Source organism: Mytilus trossulus, chromosome 12 (genome assembly GCF_036588685.1).
Source record: "Mytilus trossulus isolate FHL-02 chromosome 12, PNRI_Mtr1.1.1.hap1, whole genome shotgun sequence".
In the NCBI taxonomy this organism is placed as follows: Eukaryota; Metazoa; Mollusca; class Bivalvia; order Mytilida; family Mytilidae; genus Mytilus; species Mytilus trossulus.
In genome coordinates, this window is record NC_086384.1 from 41,684,763 (window position 1) to 41,711,829 (window position 27,067).

The 27,067-nt window shown below is 32.3% G+C and overlaps 1 protein-coding gene across 14 annotated transcripts in view; it reads right to left on the reverse strand.

The window, feature by feature from the left end:
• Nucleotides 1-1,676: 1,676 nt before the first annotated feature.
• LOC134692101 (chromodomain-helicase-DNA-binding protein 5-like) overlaps nt 1,677-27,067 on the reverse strand; it is a 43,781-nt gene continuing 18,390 nt past the window's right edge. For 4 of the 14 annotated variants that reach the window (XM_063552504.1, XM_063552500.1, XM_063552503.1 and 1 more), the window contains exons 17-40: nt 26,738-26,859; nt 25,577-25,750; nt 24,785-24,923; nt 23,585-23,716; nt 23,100-23,217; nt 22,245-22,369; nt 21,387-21,627; nt 20,496-20,653; nt 19,710-19,992; nt 19,354-19,433; nt 17,533-17,624; nt 16,592-17,243; nt 15,950-16,040; nt 15,725-15,781; nt 15,125-15,238; nt 14,539-14,743; nt 13,938-14,070; nt 13,013-13,113; nt 12,613-12,707; nt 11,930-12,262; nt 11,306-11,383; nt 6,153-6,236; nt 5,214-5,321; nt 1,677-3,333 (exon numbers count right to left, since the gene is read on the reverse strand). In XM_063552504.1, the coding sequence (XP_063408574.1) occupies nt 3,266-3,333; nt 5,214-5,321; nt 6,153-6,236; nt 11,306-11,383; nt 11,930-12,262; nt 12,613-12,707; nt 13,013-13,113; nt 13,938-14,070; nt 14,539-14,743; nt 15,125-15,238; nt 15,725-15,781; nt 15,950-16,040; nt 16,592-17,243; nt 17,533-17,624; nt 19,354-19,433; nt 19,710-19,992; nt 20,496-20,653; nt 21,387-21,627; nt 22,245-22,369; nt 23,100-23,217; nt 23,585-23,716; nt 24,785-24,923; nt 25,577-25,750; nt 26,738-26,859 (3,783 nt within the window). In that variant the 3' untranslated portion in view covers nt 1,677-3,265. Of the gene's footprint in view, nt 3,334-5,195; nt 5,322-6,152; nt 6,237-11,305; nt 11,384-11,929; nt 12,263-12,612; nt 12,708-13,012; nt 13,114-13,937; nt 14,071-14,538; nt 14,744-15,124; nt 15,239-15,724; nt 15,782-15,949; nt 16,041-16,591; nt 17,244-17,532; nt 17,625-19,353; nt 19,434-19,709; nt 19,993-20,495; nt 20,654-21,386; nt 21,628-22,125; nt 22,197-22,244; nt 22,370-23,099; nt 23,218-23,584; nt 23,717-24,784; nt 24,924-25,576; nt 25,751-26,737; nt 26,860-27,067 lie in introns of all 14 variants that reach the window. The other 10 variants (XM_063552512.1, XM_063552511.1, XM_063552505.1 and 7 more) reach the window with 8 other exon arrangements.

A 27,067-nucleotide genomic window follows, 5' to 3' on the forward strand; every position in this document is an offset into this window, starting at 1 on the left:
TTTTGTCTCGTCTAGATGGGGTCAAAAAGTGAGACATAGGTATGCAGGTTCCGGTATCAGGTGTGACATCAACTATGTTTTAGTTTGTGATTAGGGTAGTTTATTTGAACCAATAGTGGTAGGTCAATGATATTTGGTATTAAAAGTTGTTGTAATAGCATTGGCTTATTCAAAAGTCAATAATAAAGATTCATTGTGAGTGATGACCCAAGTTTTAACCAAGAAAATTTAAGGGAAAATTAAAAGATGTGAAGATTCAGACGATTTTTCAATGATCCCATCTCAAAAGAGCTCAACTGAATGAAAGTTATGGTATAACCGTTTCACAAATGATATGGGATATGTTCCTTACATTGTAACTACAATCCTGTTCAATTTCATGAATGTGACCAACAGAATTAGATTATTTACTGGATTTGTTATCACATAAGAAACACAACACATGTGGAGCAGGATCTGCATACCCTTCCAGAGCACCTGAGATCACCCCTAGTTTTTGGTGGGGTTGGTGTTTATTTTTGTTTTCTATGTTGTTTCATGTGAACTATTGTTTGTCTTTCTCATTTTTAGCCATGATGTTGTCAGTTTATTTTCGATTTATGAGTTTGACTGTCCCTTTGGTATCTTTAGTCACTCTTCTTTAATGACCCTCAGAATTAATCATGAAGATTCAGTGATGAAGGTAAAGAATCCCAGTTTTTAACAATGAAATGCAGTTTGATATTCAAGTCATGAACCCAGGTTTGACCATGAAGATTAACAGTATGATGCTAGAGAATGACCGAAATTAGTTTTAACCTTGAAAATTCAGTGTATTGTGGGTTTATGTAATATATACGTGTTTCTCGTTTCTCCTTTTGTTTATATAGATAAGACCGTTGGTTTTCCCGTTTGAATGGTTTTACACTAGTAATTTTGGGGCCCTTTATAGCTTGTTGTTCAGTGTGAGCCAAGGCTCCACATTACAGGCCGTACTTTAACCTATAATGGTTTACTTTTTAAATTGTTATTTGGATGGAGAGTTGTCTCATTGGCACTCAAACCACATCTTCCTATATCTATTTATGACATCCTGATTTTTCAGTGGTAAGTAGGTTAATGTCCACCAGTCACTTTTTTTTTATTCATATTGTTTCACATTTTGTCATTTCTGGCCTATCATAGTTGTCTATATAATACGAGTTTTATTCATTGTTGAAGGCCATTTTTACAAGATTTGTCATTACTGTTTTTTTATATATAAAAAAGATGTGGTATGATAGCCAATGAGACAACTGTCCACAAGAGACCAAAATAAAATGACACGGACATTAACAACTGTAGGTCACTGTACGGCCTTCAACAATGAACAAAGCCCATGCCACATAGTCAGCTATATATCTTTTCTATACTAGTTTTGGTCATTGTTGGTCTACAGTTGCTAACATCCACTTTATTTGGTGTAGGGTAGATATATGTCTTGTTGGCAATCATATCCCCCCCCCCCACCATCTTCTTATTTGTATAATTCAGAGGCTGATTTAGAGGGTTGGGCTACATTAAAGGTTAGTCCTGACCTGTTCCTCTCAACATTTAAATCTTTTGTCTAGTTGTAGGACTCCCTAATTCCAATTTCTGGTTACACCTCAGTTTTTTTTACATTTTTTTCTTTTACTAACAAATAACAACTACACAAATTACAGCTGGTCTATTATTTCCAACCTTAACATTAACTTGCCATAATGAACTAGTACAATGTTGATGTCATTTTTCAGTTTCATTGATGTTGTGTTAATTCATCATTATTTCATTATAAAACACTTTCATGATCACATGTCTAAAATCTAACTGTTCCAAAAACTTATATAAAAAACAGAAAAATGTTATATACAAAAAAAGTTTCTGTAACAAGATTTTGTAAAGCAAGAAAAAAAGCACCTATTTCTATAGAAAAAAATATTACAGCAAGTTCATTAATTTTCATCAAAACTGAGGAAGTAGATCTAGATCAGGGTAAATCTTTTAAAAACTAATAGTATGTTTAAGTCAAACAATTTCATCAACAGACACTAAGCTTTTATGTAACACAGAGTTTTTTGTTCAGGTACACAAGAAAGCTTGAAAAACATTGATGAAAACAGACTATTACAAACACATTACTGATTTTAGATTTCCCTAAATCCAAGTCTACACATGGAACATACTGGATTTCCCATGATATATTTACTAACAAACGAAAAAAAAGATGGATATAATTAAGTTACATAATATTTCTTAATTCTAGTCTATCAAATAACAGTCTGATGTCTTGTATTCCTTCAAGTCAACCAAAAAAGTAAGTTCTTCCAATGTCCAGTGACAAGTATTTCTAACATGGTGCATAGTGTTAACAGACCCCAAATTAGAGGGCACATCATTCATTCACAGTGTGAAGTAAAAGTTCTGAAATTGAAAGCTATGTATAGCATAATGGTATGCAGGGCCTAAAATAACTAAAGCCCATTTCCTAAATAAGTTTAGCCAACACTGAAAGCTATTGAAATGTACTGTGCAAAATCAAGTTCGAAGATCACCCTTTTTATTACTGAAAAGTTATGGAACTTGTTCACCAATGTTTAAAAAAAATATGAAAAATAAAAAAGGTCTAAGAAATACATTTCAAATTTCAGTTTCAATTATCAGGGTTAGCAACTTGTGCACCATGTTTAAAAACAAACATAACAATACAGAAATAGAAATTGACAAATGCATTACAATATAAATTGGTTTACACAACAAAAGTGACATTTTAACAAAAGCATCAGAGAACAAGAAATCATGTGTATTTCAAGAAAAGCAATATATTTTTTAAAACAGCTTAATTTTCTGCTTATATTGCTGCAGTTGAATGTTAAATGAGTTATGAATGAATACCATTTCAGAATCTAATGCATTCTGGGAAATATTGTCAAAAGTGTACACCAAGTGTGCTATTGGTCAAAATCATCATAAACTCTGGATATTTGACCAATGGCATAAGATTACTTCATGTTAGGTGTACAAACAATATTATATTACCCATAATCCTATAAAGTCTGAAACTATGAATTATGATTCAGCTGAATGCCAATGAACAATAAGTGAAAGCAACATATGCCCGTCTGCTCTCAATCAAATGTAGCATCCAATGATTCATGATGAGAGTGTACAATGCTTTAAAAGTTCCAAAGATAAATGATATTGTAAGTTACGAGACACAATAAATACGATATTCCACGTGGAATGACTTGTATGATATGTACAACAGCTATTCATCCAGACATATAACACTCTTTCCACCATTCACCTTTGGCTCACCTTTCCCGGAATCTGGTCCTAAAAAATACAATTACAATTAATATTTTATTACATCATTTCATTCATAAACAAAACAACTTGAGATGTCAGTTTCCTGTCAAACCCTACAAGAGATAATTTTTACCTATAGATCCATTTTTTTTTATCACAGAAAGCAATTCTAACAAATCAACCCTCTCTTTTTAGGACAAAAGGCTTCTTTTTTTTTTAACCTAGGATACTTCTTGCTATTTCATTTAAATGGCTACCCTAACTTTGTGTCTGCCACATCGAATGAATGTTTTTCAAGAAAAGCAAAATATGCATTACTTCTGGTAGAATATACCACCTTTTTTTGGGTTATCTTGTTTGTTGTATATTAAGTGGTTATTACAATTCGTATGAAATGGATTCTGTTCTATTTATTGGTACATTGTACCATCTTTCTTATTCTTTTGACCCAAGCAGATTAACAAAGTAATTTGTTATAAGTATATCTGTCCAGACACATGTTCTTCAAATGACATTTTCAACTGATCATATATTTTGACAAACAACATAAATTGATGTTACAAACATGCAGGTCTGATAATGAACTCTTATCCTTCAAAGCATGTAAAAATATACAGAAAAAAATCAATTAATTTTGTCTCGGCTTTAGTGCTTACTAATAAAATGGCTATTCAAAGCTGTTATAAAGATAATGATATCCTGCAACGTAGCCATGCAATGATGATTAGGTAGATCATCATGTGCTATGTAATCTTGAACTTTATCTTTTGTTTAATCTTGAACTTCATCTTTATTTCAATCTTGAACTTTATCTTTTAGTTTAATCCTGAACTTTATAGTCTATAATTTCAATATTATGAATATCGAAGCCATGCTTTTACAAGTGTTACAGTTGGTTTCCATACAAATTAAATTTGTCATGCAAAATAGAGTATATATGGGCAGAATTCTCAATTAATTGACTCTTTCTCTAGAACTGTATAAAGCTTTTAAAGATGCTAAATAGCCAAGATCTCATTTCCCAGGATGCAATATGATTATTTTTACACAGCATCAATATATATATGCTACTATTTTGTTGAGGGTATTTTCTATAGTATATTATATTATAATATATTTTTATTTCATTTTTTGTTTATAATAATATTGTTTGTTTGCTATATGACCTCCTGGGGCCCTAATTTGGTCAATAAAATTATTCTATTCTATTCTATTCGTCATGCCTCTTGATTTTATTCTCAAATGTTGCTTTCTTCATAGTCATCATTGTTCACTACATGTATACCAGAATTTTTCAGAACAGTATTAGTTGTGAAGCAGAAAAGCTTTCTATCCTATCAACCAGAAGTTGTGTTTCATTGTTTGTACAGTATTGTTTTTATCATGGTCTTGACATGGTCTTATTATTAATGGCTATTGTTTAAATACTATCATTTTACAATTTTCAATGTCATTTTGGCAAGCAATCAATTTTATTCAGGCAGTTATGGAGCATGTCTGAAAGATTTTTGGTACTTCTTTTACACAAGAATGTCCATTTTAGTCCAAGAGTTTTGAGACAATCTGAATAATTTTATGGAACCCCTTTAAAAGCATGACATTAATTTAAATTTACTTGGTTTAAGGCTGAAATGGAAATGGCATGCCAAAGAATCGTCTAAGAGCACTGCCTGGATTCTTCACTTTTCCTAAAATATTTGTTCAGTTCTAATGACAAATTCTCCTTTTACATATTAAATGATAAAGCAGTGATAATTAAATGATGTAATAATAATATTAAAATTACTACACATATCACACCAAAAATAAACACACCATCAGCAAAAGCACGAAGGGGCACATGCTCGTTACGCGAAAGGCACATGCTTAGATCATAAAAATCAACATGCCTCTTTATTTGGACATACTTTGACTAAGCATTGTCTTCTCTATAGTCTTGCTTAGTGATTCAGACGTGACGACCCACGGGAAAGATTCACTCGATAAAAATGGAGACTGATCGAAGGCTGATGGTCCTGTGTTGGTAAAACATATATGTGCACCATGCGATTATTATTGTAGGTTTTTTAAAAGTAGAATTATTTCTGTTTGATTAACATGCTAAATTGATTATTTTTTTCAAATGTGAATGTTGACTTGCTCAGGGTTTGTGATTGCAGCGTGAAATGTTGTAAACCAACTTATTTTTAAGTAAACTCATTCAAACTGACTTTGTGTAATTTATGTTACATTTTTTTTCATTTTTTAAAGAAAAAGTTTAACATGAATAAATCTCTAGCAAAAAATTAGTTGGTTTACAGCATGGTGAATCCATTATGAAGTAAAAGTAATCCTCCATTTTTTTGTTTATCATAGCTATAGTTATTTTTGCATTCTATTACTGTTTAATGTTAATTAAACAATCGTTTTGTTACATTTTAGTCTTTTTGCTGTTGTTTTCTCATTAATCATGGTATAAATCAATTAAGATAAAATAAATCAAAAGGTGCTTTTACCTAGTGTTATTTTTTAAGAACAAATTATTCTTATTAAAGCCGTCTTAAAATGAATAACAAATTTGTATTTATACTTGAAGAATTCATTGGCCCAATAAAACCTATACCACACCCAACTGAGGGTGTTACCTTTAATTAAAACTGGTTCCTGGATTTGAGAAATTTCCTGATTCAAACAATTTTTTATATAAAAGTTATAATGCACAGAGTAATAGAATCCCATTGCAATATCTGTGAAGCTTACAATCATTTTTAAAGCTTGAACAGCATATGTGTTGGAGTTTTTTAAGTCAAAATGTTACATGAAATCTATATACGTTGAAATAAGTAATCAGTTCTTTAAATACATACCAGGTGTGGGTGCCGGAGATCTGTGAGAGGGACTAGGTTGGGCTGGACTCTGTTTTAATGCTGACATCTGACCTGGAAGTCCTCCTGGAAAAAATAAAACTTAAAATTTCAATTAACATTCCAACTGGCAATACATGTAGTAAGTTGTTAAAGAGGTGACTGGAAAGAACAACTGATTAAAAAGTTTTTCGATTTTTGATTGAACTCATGATCAACCAGACAAAGGCTCTAGAGTCAAATTTTTACTAGGCACTTAAGGATGTAGTTAGGTGAGGTTTTGGAATTTGTGTCAAATGATCGGACTCCTTGGTGTTTTCCATACAATACAATGTAAAAAAAAATTCCCCATAACACCCATTTATTTTTTCTTATAAGACTTAATAGCTCATGAAAGGTCATTTACCAAAATTTAAGAAGATTATTGATTTTCTTTCTTTTGTTTTGAGACCCAATTAATACCAATGCAAATATTAGGTAAAAGTCTGAGTCAGCCTTTTCCCGCCATATTTTAAATCTCAAATATCTCAAAAAGGAGGTCCATGACATCAATATTTTTAGCTTATCTTTATCCTTAATTGATGATCTACCAGCATATAGTATCAATTTTAATTTCTTTATTCTTAATTTTTACCTAACCTCACTTGAGTACATCCTTAATCAAAATTACTAGCCCTCAGACTTGTAATTTAACCAACTTTGCTATGTATTCAGTGCATATCGATATTCTTAAGAATATTTTGATGAGATAAATTTCCACTTTAAATAAAAGAATTATATTTTGAAGAGAAAGTCTGATAACATTTATGTATCAAATTTCCAAATAAGACCAAAAACAATTGTCAACAAGAATATCTTGTGAAAAAATAACATGTTTGTAAAATTAAAGAACTAATGGTATTGCCCACTTATTATAATTCCCACATATGACAACAGTTAATGAATATGCAGATAGAACTATAAATAACACATAAGTGTAAGCTTTTCAGGCCCTTAAGCATTCCGTCACCCAACACCAGCTGACATCTGTCAGTTCCATACTTCAGGCTAGTGATGTAACAATGGCAACAGATTTTCAAGTCTTTGAAATTTTAGAGTTTCCTCAGTAGTGATGTTAAGATCTTACAAATATCACTGGATTTTCAGAAATACTATATTACGGTAGATTGATTTATTTTCGTTTAAACCTATTTTAGTGAATTTAAAGAAAATAATTATTAGACTGGATTTTTTTAATTCATGCTTTTGACAAATTCTGCAAACACAGAGAAAATCTATATTTGTTGAATATTTGAGTTTGTGGTTAGCCTGAAACGGTGGAAATTCTTAGTACTGTAATAAATCCAATGATAAATTGAACTATTGCATTCTGATAGCCTTCCTGGTACATCAATTGAACTATTGCATTCTGATAGCCTTCCTGGTACATCAATTAAACTATTGCATTCTGATAGCCTTCCTGGTACATCAATTAAACCTTGCATTTTAACACATTGATCAACAACTAAATTTAAACATGCACACAAAAATTATGAATCTACAATATACAAGTAATCGAACCATAAATATTCTATAAAATAAAATGGTTGTGTTTGTGCATGTCTAGCACTTAAAACTAGAGGCTCAGGTGAGCTAAACTAGAGGCTCTAAAGAGCCTGTGTCGCTCACCTTGGTCTATGTGAATATTAAACAAAGGAAGCAGATTGAAAATTGACTACAAAGGTCAATAACTCCTACAGGGGTCAATTGACCATTTCGTTCATGTTGACTTATTTGTAGATCTTACTTTGCTGAACATTATTGCTGTTTACAGTTTACCTATATCTATAATAATATTCAATATAAAACAGCAAAATTTCCTTTAAATTATCAATTCAGGGGCCGCAACCCAAAAACAGGTTGTCCAATTCATCTGAAAATTTCAGGGCAGATAGATCTTGACCTGATTAACAATTTTACTTCATGTCAGATTTTCTCTAAATTATTTGGTTTTTGAGTTATAAGCCAAAAACTGCATTTTACCCCTATGTTCTATTTTTAGCCGTGGCGGCCATCTTGGTTTGATGGCCAGGTCACCGGACACATTTTATAAACAAGAAACCCCAAAGATGATTGTGGCCAAGTTTGGATCAATTTGGCACAGCAGTTTCAGAGAAGAAGATTTTAGTAAAAGATATATAAAATTTACGAAAAATGGTTAAAAATTGACTTTAAAGGGCAATAATTCCTAAAGAGGTCAACTGACCATTTTGGTCATGTTGACTTATTTGTAAATCTGACCTTGCTGAACATTATTGCTGTTTACAGTTTACCTATATCTATAATAATATTCAATATAATAACCAAAAACAGCAAAATTTCCTTAAAATTACCAATTCAGGGGCCGCAACCCAAAAACAGGTTGTCCAATTCATCTGAAAATTTCAGGGCAGATAGATCTTCACCTGATTAACAATTTTACCCAATGTCAGATTTGCTCTAAATGCTTTGGTTTTTGAGTTATAAGCCAAAAACTGCATTTTACCCCTATGTTCTATTTATAGCCATGGCGGTCATCTTGGTTAGTTGGCGGGGTCACCGGACACAATTTTTAAACTAGATACCCCAATGATGTTTGTGGCCAAGTTTCAAATAATTTGGCCCAGCAGTTTCAGAGGAGAAGATTTTTCTAAAAGATTACTAAGATTTACGAAAAATGGTTAAAAATTGACTATAAAGGGCAATAACTCCTAAAGTGGTCAACTGATCATTTTGGTCATGTTGACTTATTTGTAGATCTTACTTTGCTGAACATTATTGCTTTTTACAGTTTATCTCTATCTGAAATAATATTCAAGATAATAACCAAAAACAACAAAATTTCCTTAAAGTTACCAATTCAGGGGCAGCAACCTAACAAAGGAATGTCAGATTCATCTGAAAATTTCAGGGCAGATAGATCTTAACCTGATTAACAATATTACCCTTTGTCAGATTTGCCCTAAATGCTTTGGTTTTTGAGTTATAAGCCAAAAACTGCATTTTACCCCCTATGTTCTATTTATAGCCATGGCGGCCATCTTGGTTAGTTGGCGGGGTCACCGGACACAATTTTTAAACTAGATACCCCAATGATGATTGTGGCCAAGTTTGGTTAAATTTGGCCCCGTAGTTTCAGAGGAGAAGATTTTTGTAAAAGTTAACGCCGGACGCAGGACGACGACGACGCCGGACGCCGGACGCCAAGTGATGAGAAAAGCTCACTTGGCCCTTCGGGCCAGGTGAGCTAAAAAGCAGGAAGTGTGAAAGCTTTTTGGGAGTAACATTAACTATTCTACAAGTTTTCACACAAAGATGGGGCAAACTTCAGGAATCATTTTTTAAAACTATTGATAATGACAGTGAACACACCTACATGTAAAGGCCAAACAGACCAATTTTCTGTGTGTAAAGCTAAAATAATAGTTATTCTTATAAAAAAATATGCAAGTATATGTCTGTACTGGTAATTTGTCAAATTGTATTTTTAAATCTAAATTTCCCATTTTAAATTTCAGTATCAATAAATTTTATTATTGATAGGTGTTCACAAAATAGAGCCAAATTATTTGTTTGAGTGCCCTACTTAATCTTTCAATAATACATTTAAATGGTGTTCAATCAATACAAGTTTCTGTTTTCAATCAGTGTAGTGCAGCCATCATTCTGATAAACTTATTGAAAGATGGTCAATAACCAATCATTATTTTATTGTTAATTGGCCAGCAAACAGTGTCAGACCAAATTGTCCAAACTGGCCAATTTATATTTGTTACGATTAAAGACAACATAAATAGAGGGTTTACAACTCAAATAAAATCTGATATTTTTAAACAAGTTTGCAACTGACTGACATCTGTACATAGAACATATAAAACACATTTAACAAAACAGATATTTTGATGCGTATTAATCTATTAAACTGTTCTCTATGATTATCAAACCAAAAAGACATTTTATTCATTTCTGTCGCTGCATAGACTTTAAAATGAAAATTATAGTGGTATGTTTACTAAATTTTTTATATTAATTTATGCTTGGCCTACATTTGTATCAATTATTAGTCCTATTGAAATCCTACGAGGTGGCAGAAAGGCAACACAAAGCAAAGAAAGATTTTTGGGGTTTCAGACCAGACCTTTACTTACACACTCGAGGCATTTTGCTGTAATATATGTTATCCCAAGTTTTCCCGATGAAAGCCGAAAATAATGTTTGTCAGTTGATTTTTTTTTTTAATTAATATTATTTACTACAAATTCATGAACTTCTTAATTTTTTTACATTTATTTTATGTTTTATCAATTTTAATAAAGTTGTATATCAGAAAAAAATGTTCGAAGTTTCTTCAAATGAAAAAAAGCATATAATTCTACTTTTATGAAAAAGGTAGCAACTTTTTTGCTAATAAAATGAGCTTACCTTTCACTTATAAAGGATACCATCTAACTTGTATATATAATAGTAAAGGCAGCTTATTCTTACATTTTTTTTGCAAATAACAAAGTGTACAATTTTCAAATGAAATGAAGAAATTGGCATTTACTCTCCTTTGATGATGAACATATTTTCAATAATCAATCAATATTTTCCTGCAAGCAAAAATGAAAGAAAGACAACTCTTCATTGGTAAATAATACCATTCTCTACTATTACACCAAAAGCTAAACATTCACAAATAACATCTACATTAAGCTTAAGGTGGTACCCAACACCTTGACTAAAATTAATTTGGCTCGTTTAATTTTCATAAAATTTTGAATATATATTTACTTTGACCATCTGACAAAATTATAAAAATTTCAAAAAATTTGAACCAAGCATTTTATCAGAAAAATTACACTGGTTATATAGCAGTTTGACAAACACTAATTTTGATCATTGAGAAGCTTTTTATTTTCTTCACAACACAACGTCATTAAAACGTTAAGCTGATTTTACAGAGTTATCTCCCTGTAGTGTTAGGTACCACCTTAAAAACAAAAATAAAGACAAGCACACAGACACAACATTGACAGAAGTTGTATTACAAACAGTCAATTGCAAACTCTTCTACTAAAAATTAAAATTTCAGCAAAGCAGCAAAAATTTCTGTAAAATAAAAATGACTGAAGGCAGCTACACTACATCTGACATACCACTCAAAATGGCTGACATTGTTGTACTTATATCAGGTTGTCCTGGTAACCCAGGAATCATGGGAAATCCTAATGGTCCTGAAAGTAACAATCTTAAAACATTAGGCCATAATAAGTGAATATTGTTATTGTAGGTTTTTCTGGTTGATCCTGTCACATTTTCCATTTCAGGTAATATCAAATAGATGTTTTAGTTTATTCTTTTACAAACAAAATGTAAAATTTCACATGAACTATTAAGTTTGAAATATTTTTTTTAACAAATTCTATGCATAAACTTTTATTTTTCTTTTTTAATCCTACATCATTTTATACCAACGTCCCTTTCAGAATTGATTCAAGGAAGTAAAAAATTTCACCAGCTCAAACCACTTTTGTGTTGCCTTCAACCCAAATAATCAAATTCTTATTTCATGGAACTGAGTTTTCATCAACAATTTCTTTATTTTCCTCACTATTCAACTGCCTAATTACCCTAAAGTTACCTAGAGTTTTATTATGAAAACTGTATAAAAAAAAATGTTTTCGTTACATATGGGTACACTGGTTTGGGGAACTGAAAGCAAATTCCTGTAATAAGCAAAACCTGTTAGGTTGAATGTGGTGTCAATAAATGTGCATTACCTTGACCAAAAGGTGACTGTGGAATGCCAAATTGAGGTCTGAAACCAGGAAGATTTTGGGAATAAGCGCCAGGGAGAGCAGCAGCTGCTGTGAGATAGGTGGCCTGAGACATTCCAGCCAGCATGGCAGAGGATGTAGTATTAAGTGAAGCAGAGGATATGGGGGCAGCTTGACCTGATGAAGAGGCCTGATTTGGATTGACCAATCGGCTCAGGATGCTTCTCTCTGACATCTGTAGTCGTTGACTGACTGACGGTATTCTGGCAAGCGTCGCTGGCAGGCGACTCACATCCTGTTTCATGTCACTCAGGAGTTCTTCCAGTTGATTTAATACTAAAACAGAAAAACAAGAAATCAATTAAATCGAGAATGGAAACGGGGAATGTGTCACAGAGACAACAACCGGACCATATAACTTTACGTCAATAATGAATCATAAACTCAACACTTCAGGTTAACACAAAAAAGAAAATCACAACTTCATGTTACAAATTTATCAAACTTGTTAACATTTTTTTTTTTAAAAGTAATTATGCCTCAGTGTTCTGTAAATTTTATTTAGACTCAGAATTTTCTGAAATTAACAGTGAGCATGTTTACAAGCCATTACAGATGTTGTCTTTTTTAAGTTATTTTTCTTGTTTGTTTTTTTTGGAGGGGGGGTGTAGCTGCAAGGTCCTTACCTTTATGTAATACAGCATTAGCGGGTTTGTTACCAGCCAGAGATTCTTTAGACAGATGTTGATGGCTTTCAGCCAAACATTCCAACTCGGCAAATCTATAAATGGATAAATATGTAGATAAGATAAATGTATTTAAAAATGAACATGCAAGTTAACTCTCCTCCTTTTGTATTGTATTTGGATTGCTTTTGATGCAAATTCAATTCTAAATTCTTAAAGATTTTTTGGATATCCAACTAAACGTGGAATTTCACTTGCTTCAAAAGACTATTCTTCACCACAGTGTACTTTTTACCAAGTCTTTAATACCATGTCTTGGGAGTTATGGCCCAGTTTAAGATTTTAAGAGAGAAAGGATCAATCACAATCAGGAAAAGTAAAGATTAGGTAATACATTTACCTAGCATTTAATGCCATAGCTGGGTGGTTAGGGTCCTGTGTAAGGTTCAAATAAGCAGCTCTCCTTAATTGTTCTTCTATTACCAGTGCCTGCTCTAATAACTGTAAACAGATATCAATAAATGCATATAATTCTTCATATCTTACATAGGGGCACCAAATAAATTATTAAGATGCTATTCACTTTTATATGTCATAGTGTACTTCAACTTCAAAGCCAACAGGTGTATATCCAAAATATGGATTCTCTAATTAAGAAATAATTCTTTCATGCCATGCTCTATGCTCATTTTAACATGGGTAGGCATTATATTTGTTAATATCTTAATACCGAGCGTTAGCGAGGTATTAAATGTTTACAAATATAATGCCTACCCATGTTAAAATGAGCATAGAGCATGGCATGATAGAATTATTTCGATTCTAATAGGAATATTTTGAACTTTTGTACTTCGAAGCGGACCTATAGTAGACACTCGATATGTCGCCATTTTGATTTGGTGAACAAAAACGTTATAGAAAAATCAACAGTTTATCAATAAAAAAAACAAAAAAAACCATTTAAACTTACTTTTAGAATGTTTTTATTTAATTTCCTAGCGAGCAACACCATAAAAAATGTCCATTTTGATCTCTGGCGTTGTTCAAAATTCATCTGACGTTGCAATTTCAATTGTGACGTCAATCACGTGCAGCCCATGTTCTATTCGAATTAGAACATGGCTTTGTATCCAAAGCTAAAGAAGAACGTCATATTAGAATGGTTGTTTGATGTAATATCTTAAAAGTTTTAAATTGTGTTTATGCATTCAAACTGCTTTTAGCTTCATCTATGCTTTTAATGCAGGTGAAATCTAACATCCAAGTGTTCTAGCAAAGAAGTCACATGTACTCTGTTCATTATAATAGTTTCCCATAGTTCTTACCTTAAACCTTCTAGCCAGGAACTTGTTCTTGATTTCTAGGAAGTTCCCCTTGCCTTGCTCACTGATGAATGGTTCATTAATGATCTGGAATCTTGGGTCATTCTGGACATCCTGCCATCGTCCATAGCCATGTCTATGTCAGGTTAAGGATTACTTATTTATAGAGTAAAATCTGGACAACTTAAGAATTCTACTAACTTGTATTCTAACATGTCACAAAATTTTACAAAATTCTACTAAATTATCAATGTCACATAGTTGAACTGAAAGTTGTGTATATTTTATATTACATGTAGTTACTGTAAATTCAGATATTATTGTATGCATTAATTATAGCGATTGTTGAAGAATGAAATAAATTAGTGCAATTACTGGTATAGCGATTCCAGGAAAATCTTCATACAGGTTTATGTATCAGATACCAAATGCAAGTTTTTAATATCGCGATACTCTCCCAGTCGCATTATTGGCATTGATAAAATCATCGCAATAATTTTTGAATTTATTAAGTCCCCTCCTGAAAAACATGGAAATTCATACTTCCCGCAATTAATTTTCTCTATACAACACAATATTAAATTTTCTATATTAAAAAGAATACGTGACAATTCCAGCCAGTAACCAGTAGTCATGACGTCTATGCCAGACTTCATGCTCCCTGCCAGGCTGCAGCGCCCTCTGTTCATTGGTCCACAAGGTATGTAACTCTGTAAATCCACCGTCAGCAATGTTAAACATAAACTTTTGATTGTTCTCCTCAGCTTTCTTTATATCTTCAGGCTTCTTCTCTTTCTCTTCAGTCTCATCTAAAATATAATTATGTAAATTATAAATATCGTTGATCATCTCGACGAGATTGCTTTTCTCGCTTGAGCCGGTACTGCAAGGAACCCAATCAAGTTGAGATGGCCAATAATAATCTGTTTATCGCTATTTTACCTATGACGACGTTGTCAATTTCATGTCAATTTCCTTAGCAACGCCATGGCCGTCTTAGTTTCTAGTGATAATTTTCATCTCAAGCGAGTAGAATGATAAGAATAAGTATCACAAAATAGGTCAAAGGAAAAATGCACAAAATAGCGATAAAATGAATTACAGCTAATTTCAATATCCAGTGATACTAGGTATCTATTAGACTTAACAAGGGTAAAGGACATCTTGTGCTTCTTTCTATTATATCTTACCCTCTTCTTTCACTTCTTTCTTTTCTTCCTTCACATCATCAGATGTTTTTTCTTTCACTTCTTCTTTTGACTCCTTGTCATCTTTGGATTCCTTTTCCTTTTCTTCTTCACCTTCTACATTTAAATAATGAAATTCCTTAGAGATATATTTCTTTTATTCTATGTGTTTTTTAATGGGAAAATGGAAATTCATAGAAACATTTCTGTCAAATTATGTGTTTTTATTACAAAAGAAAAAGCAGTAAAATAAATCATGACCTTAAATCCGTTCAATCACTTGACTTAACCCTCAACAATGAAATGGTGGTTTTCTTGTTGCTCATCTCTTCATAGTTTTATATATTCTGTTTAAATGAATTCATTGTTTTCAGAGTTTAAAGCTCATCAAACTTCTGTAATGCATGTTTATCATTTGTATGCACCAATACTGGGTGTAATTACTTTCTTAATGTTTAACTAGTGCATAGTTCAACTTATTGTCGAAGAGTAGGTTGGAACTTCATTGATGATTAATTCAACCTTTTTTATAAATATTTTTTATGTATCGATTTTGCATATTACATACAATAAAAATGAGAATGGAAATGGGGAAAATTTTACCTTTTGTTTTCTCTTTATTTTCCTCTGTGCTCTCTTTCTTTTCTTCATTTGACTCTACTAAAATTTTGTAAAAAAAAATAGTTACTTTCTTGGTGATCAAAAGACATCAACAAAGTATAAAGAAAATTGCTTAAATAAATTATAGCAAAGTTAGCTTGAAAGGATTACATCAACTAAGTTAATTCCCTATAGTATGTTCTATAAATAAATCACCACAATTCTCACCTTCCTCAGATTTTTTCTCCTCTCCTTCTGTCTTTTCTGTCTCCATTGGTTCTGCTTTTTTCTCTTCTTCTTTTGGTGTTTCTACCTTTTCCTATAAAATAATCATTCATAATCAGAATCAAATGTCTTCTCATTCTTATTCAACAATTATATATAAAATGTGATTCAGAGAATGTTTTATATGCTATTTTCACTTGTTTATTTGATAATATACTTGAATGTTAAATTCAAGCTATTAATGGGGATACACAATAATTTTGTTGCATTATTGGTAATGTTCTATTTGGTCCAGAGGATATCTACAACTATAACATGTATAGACATAAAGATATCATTCATGTATTTTACAAGATGAGTTCTTTGATAAGTTGTATTTATAAAACTGTCCTTTTATAAAATTTAATAGTTTTTTTCTTTTTTATATTTGCATTTAAATGGCTTTACACTAGTAATTTTGGGGGCCCATTATAGTTTTTTGTTGGGTCTGAGCCAAGGCTCTGTGTTGTAGGCCGTATATTGACATATAATGATGTACTTTTACAAATTGTTATTTGGATGGAGAGTTGTGTCATTGGCACTCACACCACATCCTCCTATATCCATTATGCATTTCATTGATGTAACATGACTATAATATATTACCTCTGCTTCTTTTTCTTTAACTTCTTCTTTCTCTTCAACATCTTTCTTTTCCTCATCCTTCTTTTCATCCACTTCCATCTTCTCCTCTGAAGTTTCTTTTTTGTCCTCTTTGGAATCATCACTTTCCTTCAAGGAATCTTTCTTTTCATCACCATCATCTTTCTTTTCTGCACCTTCATCTTTCTTTTCTTCATTCTCCTCTTTCTTTTCGTCACCTTCAACTTTCTTTTCATCAAGTTCCTTTTCTTCTTTACCTTCCTCTTTCTTGTCCTCACCATTTGCACCCTCAGCTTTTTCCTCTTTTACCTCTGTTTTCTCTTCTTTCACCTCAGCAGCAGGAGCTGGTGAAGCTGCAGCAGACGCAGATGCTGAAGAATTTTTCTCCTTTTTCATTTTTTCTACAGCATCATTGGCTTTCAAGTAAGGCATACTAAAGTTACCATTAATTTGTTCAAATTCTTGAACCTTCTTACGAACCAATGACATTATACCAATTCTGGTTAGTACATGTTGCCTAGACAACCCTTCTCTTGGTACACCATCAGCAAATGCTTCTGAGTTATCTGCCCCTGGTTCACATAAATGTCTCATGAAGAGTGATACATAGGCTTTGAACACTTTTTCTGATTTGTTTCTTAAGTCTCTTACTAACCTGAAACAACAGAAGATTAAGATATCACAATATCATGAGAAACATGAAAGAAAGATTATTTAATTGATATGTCACACATCAAAATTTAGTTTTTGTAAGGATCTACAGCAGGTTTCAAACCCTGTGGGCTCCAGCAAAATACTTCTTGTGTCACCAGGTCACTTTTTAGCAAATTTAATTTGTTGTTAGATAAGCTATTGTATGAATTGATTTTTTTCCTAATGCTGTGGACTGTGTAAAATGTATATTCACATTTGTGGCAAAATTAACAATACTTAATCTTACTTACCATTGAGAATTGAAAGCATCCTGTGGTGGCATCCCATATCTCATAACAGCATTTAGGAAAGCCTTCCTCTGTCTAGCATTGAAACCCAACACCTAAAATAAACAATAACATATCTCATTACCAATGGCAATGAAGGATTCTTATGTCTGGCTTTGAAACCTAACATTAACTAGCATCTCACAGAAAATGAAATCATAATATCTAATTAAATATTTTCTATTGGTATTGGTATCCATGACCTGAAAGAAAATGTCAAAAGAACAATGTGTGTTCTCAATCTGGTAATGATATGCAAAACCTGAAAAACCAAATTCCATACAAAAAGAATTTATTTACTTCACATAGTTCAGTCAATTATTATTAAAAACAAATCCTAAATATACAACACACAGGAGAATAAGTAAATACTATATTGATCATACTGTAGTTTGTGGAATCAAGGCCATAAAAAAGAAAAGGTTTGTTTGCCCAAACGCTACCTAACCCAAAAAAAGCTGCCTACTCAAATTCTTTTATTGTCCTGATTTGAAGAAGTCTTTTTTTAATCAAATAGGCATGAAGACTAATAAACACCGATACTTTAATTTCTCTTTTTGAAAAAAAGAAAGAAAATTCCTTCCTACCTACCCACTGTCTCAACCTTTGGGTAGGGTTTGGGCAAACCAAAATATTTTTAATTGTGGCCCAACATATTGTTACCTACATGTACCTGTGTTCTTTATATCAATGAATTACTAAATAAATTAAATGTAATCTTTAACAATGTATTACAGTGCATATTTTACTATTAAATGTATAACTGTGCCTTTAAAAGTCACACGTTGCTACAGTGTGTCTTCCTAAAAACAGTGAACATTATTGTATGTCTGACTAGGAAGGATGCAGCCTATTATAGGTGCATCCAGGGTGTGCAGACAATTTTAAAGTTTATAATTATCTCTGTGAGCATTCAAAAAGTATATTGGGATCCATATATCTTTACAGACTATTCCATTAAAATATCTGTCACAGGGAAGTTAGGACAGGAAATTCTAATGTTAGACATGTCATTTTATTTTGCTGACATCACTATCCTCCTGTATATTTTGATGGAATAGCCCTTACCCTAAACTCTAGGAAAACTTTCACTAAAACTTTCATCAGTAGTGTAATATAGCCTACCTCTATATTTTGATGGAATAGCCCTTACCCTAAACTCTGGGAAAACTTTCACTAAAACTTTCATCAGAAGTGTAATATAGCCTACCTCTATATTTTGATGGAATAGCCCTTACCCTAAACTCTAGGAAAGACTAAAACTTTCATCAGAAGTGTAATATAGCCTACCTCTATATTTTGATGGAATAGCCCTTACCCTAAACTCTAGGAAAGACTAAAACTTTCATCAGAAGTGTAATATAGCCTACCTCTATATTTTGATGGAATAGCCCTTACCCTAAACTCTAGGAAAGACTAAAACTTTCATCAGAAGTGTAATATAGCCTACCTCTATATTTTGATGGAATAGCCCTTACCCTAAACTCTAGGAAAGACTAAAACTTTCATCAGAAGTGTAATATAGCCTACCTCTATATTTTGATGGAATAGCCCTTACCCTAAACTCTAGGAAAACTTTCACTAAAACTTTCATCAGAAGTGTAATATAGCCTACCTCTATATTTTGATGGAATAGCCCTTATCCTAAACTCTAGGAAAACTTTCACTAAAACTTTCATCAGAAGTGTAATATAGCCTACCTCTATATTTTGATGGAATAGCCCTTACCCTAAACTCTGGGAAAACTTTCACTAAAACTTTCATCAGAAGTGTAATATAGCCTACCTCAATCTGTCCATTTACTCTGGCAAGAAGAGGTGGTAATGGACGGTCCTTCTCAGATCTGTCTCGCCTACGTTTTCTCTCTGAAATGCAAATGAACAAAGTTAAGCACAAGACTTTAATCATAATTATCTCACCTGCTAGTTATTTTTAACAAGACAATTTTTAATAACTAACTTGTAAATTTGACAAAATCTTATATGTATATTTTTTTTAATGTAAAGAAGTAATTTAAAAGGTTACCTACTTGAAGAAAAATTTGTTTTGAGATATCAATAAGCAAATATAACATAAGACAAATTAAAGATCAAATAAATACAATGCATAATTAGCATCTAAATTTTAAAGATTATATATACCAGAGTCTCTCTCATCAAAGTCATCATCGTCCTCTTCATTATCACCATTGGCACTGAAGTCAGAATCAAAGTCTGAGACATGCTCCTTCCAAGTGTCATCATCCTGTACTGTCATTGCATCATTATAATTCACTTGTTTACGTACACGCTTTCCTTTACCAAGAGTACGAGCCATATCTTCCTGCTGCTGTTCATAATGATGACGTAACAGTTTCTCCCAATAAGCTGGGTCAGCATGCTCAGCTTCCTGTTTCAAAACTTCAGTTTCTGGTTCTTCTTCTTCCTGTTGTAGAAAATACATTATTTAGAAGGGTAAAAAAACGCATTATCTCACATATTTTCAGTTTATATATATTTTCACTGAACTAATACACAATTTTATTTTGGGGCCAGCTGAGGACCACCTTCGCGTCCGGGACTTTCTCGTTGTGTTAAGCCACCCAATGGTGGCTTTCAGTTGTTGTCTGCTCTTTGGTCCAGTTGTTGTCTCTGGCATATTCCCCATTTCCATGTTCAATTCTATATGGTTAAACTTATTTATGACCTATTTACAACATCTCTCTCCAAATACAATCAATCAACCTAAATATAAATATTTCAAACATTACTAGCATCCCTACACTAATTTCCATGGCATTTTTGTTACAACTCCTTCCTCTTTTAAAACACTTTTGTCCCCAATAAATTCTTCCCTCTTTGACAGCATCACTAGCCACTTTGAAAGAACTAATTACAACTCCTTCCTCTCATAAAACACTTTGTCCCCAATATAATGTTTATTCTTACCTCTTCAACATCTTTAACAGCATAACTAGCCACTTTGAATGAACTTAGATATTCATTCATGGCTTCTTCTTTCTCCTCCTGTCCTTCTTGAGATCTATCCAATAATTTGGAAATGGCGTCATCATCATATACAATTCTGTTGGCACTGTCATCATCATCTGAAAGAGAAAATATACTAATGTTTTCTTTACAGACTAAATAACATGGTAAGATTATCTCCCTTTAGGACATATCCAAGAATGCAAGAAATTCAATTTCCTTCTTGTACATGAAAAATCTTCTATTATTGGTTAAAATGATGCCAAATTTCATTACCACACCTAATGGGATTTTTAATAAAGAAATATTTTTTTGTTCATGTGCACTGAAATAGTTCATGGCTATTCTAGAAAAAAAATGTATGTGGGGTTGGAAGGCAGTTTTTGTCAACACCCGCCACCCAGACAATTGTAATTGAGAATTATATTGCATTATAGTGTGAGAAGTTACTTCTAATACCCATCACCCATGTATCATTAATACAATGTGCCTTCCAACACCACCACCCCCCCCCCCCTACATTTTTTTCTGGAGTAGCCCTGACAATTGATCTTAGATTAGTACAATGACTTTCAATGTACGATTTTCTATCTTCTTCTATCACTACAATTCAAAATGTATTCAAATTAAAGATCTGAAAAAATAGTGGGGGACAAACACAGGGACTAGCCATATCCTTAAGAGCCAACCGCTAATTATTAGGTGGGGGCCTGAATTTTTTTCTTCGGTTACTTCATTAATCATGATTATCATCTATCTGTTTGTTTTCATCCAAATCCAAAAATACTACAAAACAGAACTTATTAATTTTCATCATACAAACATAGATCCTCCCTAGATATATGTACATACCTCCCTTGTTTTCAGCCATATCTTTGAATAGTTCCTCAGTACCAAACTTTAGAATATCATCTAACTCCTGTTTAGACATGTTAGTTGATTTATTTCCCAATCCTGGCCTTACGACTAAATGGGTTAACATCATTTTCTTTTTTGCCACTTGTGTAATTCTCTCTTCCACTGATGCTCGAGTGACAAATCGGTAAATCATTACTCTGTTAGTCTGACCAATTCTGTGAGCTCTACTAAAGGCCTGAAATTCAAATAAAATATTGGTAAAAATAAATGCCGTGATCATCTGCAATTTTAAATGGGATTAATGTTGCCCCGTCTTTAGTGTTTTGTGGACAGTTGTATTTTTTTCATTTATCCTGTATTGTTATGATGTTGTTCATTACATGTACTTTTCAGATGAGTTTGTATTTACCCTTCTGTAGGGTCCGTCTCTCTTCCTCACATTACTGAGGGGGGTCTTAGGGGTCCTGATCCTGTGCTTAAAAACATAAAATCCCAAGTCACAAACTTATAGAACAATTTTGAATCCTGGATCCGAAAGGATCAATCCCGAAATCCTGAGCTTAAAAACACCCGATCCTAATGTCCTGAATAAGGTCCTGCCTGCACCCCCTTACCTGTATATCGTTGTGAGGATTCCAATCAGATTCGTAAATCACAACAGTATCAGCTGTAGCCAAGTTGATACCTAGACCTCCAGCTCATGTTGACAAGAGGTACCCAAGGGAGAACTTACCTGTATATCGTTGTGAGGATTCCAATCAGAGTCGTAAATCACAACAGTATCAGCTGTAGCCAAGTTGATACCTAGACCTCCAGCTCGTGTTGACAAGAGGTACCCAAGGGAGAACTTACCTGTATATCGTTATGAGGATTCCAATCAGAGTCGTAAATCACAACAGTATCAGCTGTAGCCAAGTTGATACCTAGACCTCCAGCTCGTGTTGACAACAAGAAACAAAACTGTAGAGCACCAGGCGCTGAAAAAAAATCAGAACTTATATATATACTTTAAAAGAAGTGTACGACCGAATACCGAATGCCAAAATCGCAAACCGGTTAACCGGACTTTTTTCAATTTTGATAGTTTTGATATAAATTTGCATGGAAATCATTAAATAGTTATGTTTTATTTAAAAATTGTCGTCATGGTTATCTATTTGACAGATTAAAAAGCAAATGGAAATATTTATCTTAAATTTGTATTATGTACTGTATCAAAATATTTCATTCCAACTGTACTTACTGTTTTTCCCAAAGGAAGTTTCTTTTAAAACTTAATAATTTCTAAATGTTTGTTCAACTCAATTTTTTTGGAAGGATTATAAATAAGAATCATGCACAGTTATAAATTCCATTTTGGTATCAAAAGGGCATTCTGTTAAATATTTCAAAGTGTACACAAAACGATTTGATAGGCTGATATTATTTTGAAGCTAATTTCCTAATGTTTGTAGAGTAAAACTTTGGTAGGCTTGCTTGCTCTGTTTGTATAAACTTCAATATTAAAGCTTTATAATTAACATGACATCTTTAAACAAGATATATAGGCATATTTCAACCTGTATATATTATATTTAAATTTGATTGTTATCCCAATTACAAATGTACAATTGTAAAATATACAAACAAAGCAAGCTATTCAACCAAAGTTTTACTCTACATGCATTAGGAAATAAGCTGTATATCTTTGAAGCTTATGTAACTTACCATTAAATCTGTCAATTGACTCCTGTCTAAGTTGCCCAGTGATACCTCCATCAATCCTCTCGTATTTGTAGCCTTCATTTTCTAAGAAGTCTTCCAAGATGTCTAACACTTTTGTCATCTAAAATTTGAAAATAAAACTTGTACTGTAAAATCAGAAACTATTGTGTGCATTTATCATTCTGATTTCCACATGACAGACCAAAATGTTAATTTAATTATTGCGATTAGAGGAAAAGTTGCATAAAAATATACGTGTCAGATTTCAAAATGAGAATTATTTTGGGATACTGGCTCATTTGCAATAATAAAAACCTAGCAACAATTTCTGAATTTACAGTATTTTAACTTGTGTCTACTCATAAAACTAGGTCAATATCCCAATGCTCCTTAAAGTCAAAGTGAGGTAGATGCTCCAATATAATTTGTATGTAAAACATCTCTGTGCAATGAACTATTGTTATTTATGTATTATTATAAAAGCTTACCTGTGAAAATACAAGAACTCTGTGTCCTGTTTCCTTTAACTTCCGTAACATTTTAGCCATAAGTACCAGTTTACCACTAGCTTTGATCAGAGCTGACCCTTCAAACATACCATTTGGTAACTTTGGCGCCTCCTGAAATTTTAAAATGTATAAAACATACTCTTTGGTTAAACCTTGTTATTAGGTATCAACCTGTCTTCTGTAAGAAAAAAGGTTGATTGATCTATTTAAAATAATCGTTGAAAATCTGCGTTATCCCCAGAATATATGAAATCAAAATATGATCAAAAAAAAAATCACTTGCACAATATTCATAAAAAAACTTAAATTTTCATATTATAAATTGATTTTTACCCCTTTCTAAAAAGCTGCCTCAAGCATGTCAAGTTTGAAGGTGAAGGTTCTGTTACTCTGGTACAACGAATCCAAAATGAAAAGGAAACTTTCCAACACCAAATCAAATATATATCATACTATTTTCATAATGTTTGATCCGCGCCTTCTCTACTTTCTGTACAACATGTGAACTAATGAACGGACAAAGAAGGATAACAGGCATACCTAAACATGTCTCATTGATGACAGGCTTATAAATATTGTCAAAAGATTCGGTGCAATCGTATTTAATATTTCATGGATAGATGAAATGTGAAAGGACAAACCATTAATTCAGTTGGGTTACCAAAACAAATTATAGGGGACATAACTCCAGAACTGTAAAATCGATCCCACTCTTTTTCAAAATTGATCTGTGTTTTGTGACAATTAACATTGTGTATAAATTGAATGCAAATGCAAACTTAAGAGAGAGAGAAAGGACACCAATTTTTGGACATACATGCTGCATTTGTTAACACCTGTTCTAAGTCAGGAGCCTGATATTCAGTGGTTAGTGGTTGTCATTTGTTGACAAGTGTTTCTTATTTATCGTTTTTTCTATATAAATTGGTTTTCCTTTTTAAATGGTTTTAATCTAGTCATTTTGGGGCCCTTTATAGTTTGCTTTTCGGTGTGAGCCAAGGATCTGTTGAAGACCCTTTTTTGACCTGTATTGGTTTGTTTTTACAAATTAGAGCTGTCTCATTAGCACTCATACTTATTCCACATCTTCTTATATCTATATACAGACAGATAGATAAACAGACAGGCAAGGGAAAAACTAAGCACCCCCTGATGCCCTCTTGTGTCATAATTACTTACCATAGCTGCTGTAGGGAAGAGATAAGGATGATTACAACATTTTTTCAGGTCCATCATGATGTTCAACAGAGACACTTGGTTACCTCCCTTGACATTCAAAGCACTAAAGTTCCTGGTCAAGATATACTTGTAGTATTTCCTGTCAAATACAAAACAAGTTATTGATAGCCATTGTCAGACATACAGGTATTTAGTAATTAAATGTATCATATGAATTTTTATCACTTTTTCTTGATTAAGCATAAAAGGAATCGACAGCATTAGAAATTCTGAATTTTAAGTTGTTTATTTAAAATACATGTTGCTAAACCTTTTTAAAACTGGGCATTCTATTCTTTCTTTTTAGCCATTTTGCTGCATTGTATGAATGTTTAAACAAAGGATCAACAACCTATGTCTAAAAATAAAACTTCCCACTTTAATTTTAATTATCTAGTCCTTAAAATATTCCTGGAAAGGTTTCTTTTTTAACAACTTATTTGCAACTCTTCTCTAATATAGTTCAATAATGGGATATGAATAAAATTTACTATTAATTCATTTATTTTTGGTGGAAATATTTTTGTATGGATTGAGAAAAACACTTCATGAATGTTTGATGTCATGAATGTACCAAACTCCGCATATAAGCCTAAAGATATATTTGTAATTCATTGAACATTGGAATTCTTTGTTCATCCAACCCACAAATTCATGAAAATTTGTGTGTCCCATGCATAATGATGAAATTTATAGCACTTTCGCACGAGACAAAGTTCTAGCCAGACAATAATATGACTCTTTTGCACTTACTTTTGCATGGGACTAAGTTCCACTCTGACAATAAATTCACTCTTTGATGGCATGCCTTTGAGTACATCAGCTTTCAATCGTCTAAGTAAATGTGGACCCAACATGTTGTGTAATTTCTTCACTTGATCTTCTTTTGAGATCTCAGCAAACTCATCCAAAAATCCTTGAAGATCGCTGTAAGATTCATATAAATAACATTTAGGTGTAATACCACCAAATCATGGTATGTCACATCTGGTTGTATAGGAAAGTAGGTCGAAAAAAATATTCCCTTGAATTTGACCGTTGTAGGTAATTAATCCTACAATATATTGCAGTAAAACTATTTCTGTGTCATAAACATATGTCTTGGGTATTTCAAAACACCATTATTTTTTATTTGTGATTTCTATAGAAAATTTTGTAATCTTGAGGTTACATGGTGACTAAACCTTGTGCAAAGATAGAATAAGGGGAGAAATTTGATTGGTTAACTTCCAATGATGGTTATTTTCTTATATGCAATGAAATGTTATGTGAAATTTTTTCTATAGAACTGGACAGGATAAAACTTTACTCATGTCAAGTATTTCTTTATTTGAAACAAAGATAAATTCTGCACAATTTTTTGAAAAGTGCAAATTTAACAAAGACTAATAGGGGAAAATCAATGGTGGTATTACACCTTTACATAATTTGACCTACAATAACCACAAAGATAGTTTTAACTAACAAAAAAAATCCCTCTTCTCCCATTGCCAAACAACTGTTACCTTCAAAAGTCACCCAAAAATGAAAGATTATATGCTCAAGATCTCTGAATCATTCATATAAACAATGTTTACATAAGCAATAACAAACATTGAAAACTATTTATTACAATAAAAGCCAAATGAGGTCTTTTCCAGAAATTAATGTTTGAATAGGTCGGAAGGGCACAACTCATTTTAATTAATAATTTAGACTATCTGTTTAAAATAAGTGCCTTGTAATAAATATAGAAGTTGGACAACTTTATCTCCATTAGAACCATCTTTGCAGGATTTGGTGGAATTTTGATATGTCATTGCCATCTGAAGAGGAGATATAATCCATGTATCTTAACAACTTTGTTGCTAGGGGACACAACAAGGCGTCCATCATAAAACTGATGATATAATGGAAAATAGTGTGCATACTTACTGGAAGTTCCCAGGACTAAGGAAGTTCAGTAAATGGAACAATTCCTCTAGGTTATTCTGTAATGGGGTACCAGTAAGCAACAGTTTATAGGCTATCTTGTAGTTATTTAGTACTTTGAAAAACTGTAAAATAAAGGTAACAATAAGTCAATCAAAATAGTTATTCATATATACTCTTAACATCTTGGTCTCATTATAAGAATAAAGATTTTTTTCTTTTTCTGTCGATTCTCTCAACCTAATTCATATCTATTTGTATTAAGTGTCATAATTGTATAGTTTTGTTTGTTTAGGTAGTTACCCAAATCCACCAATTTTTTTTCTATGTATA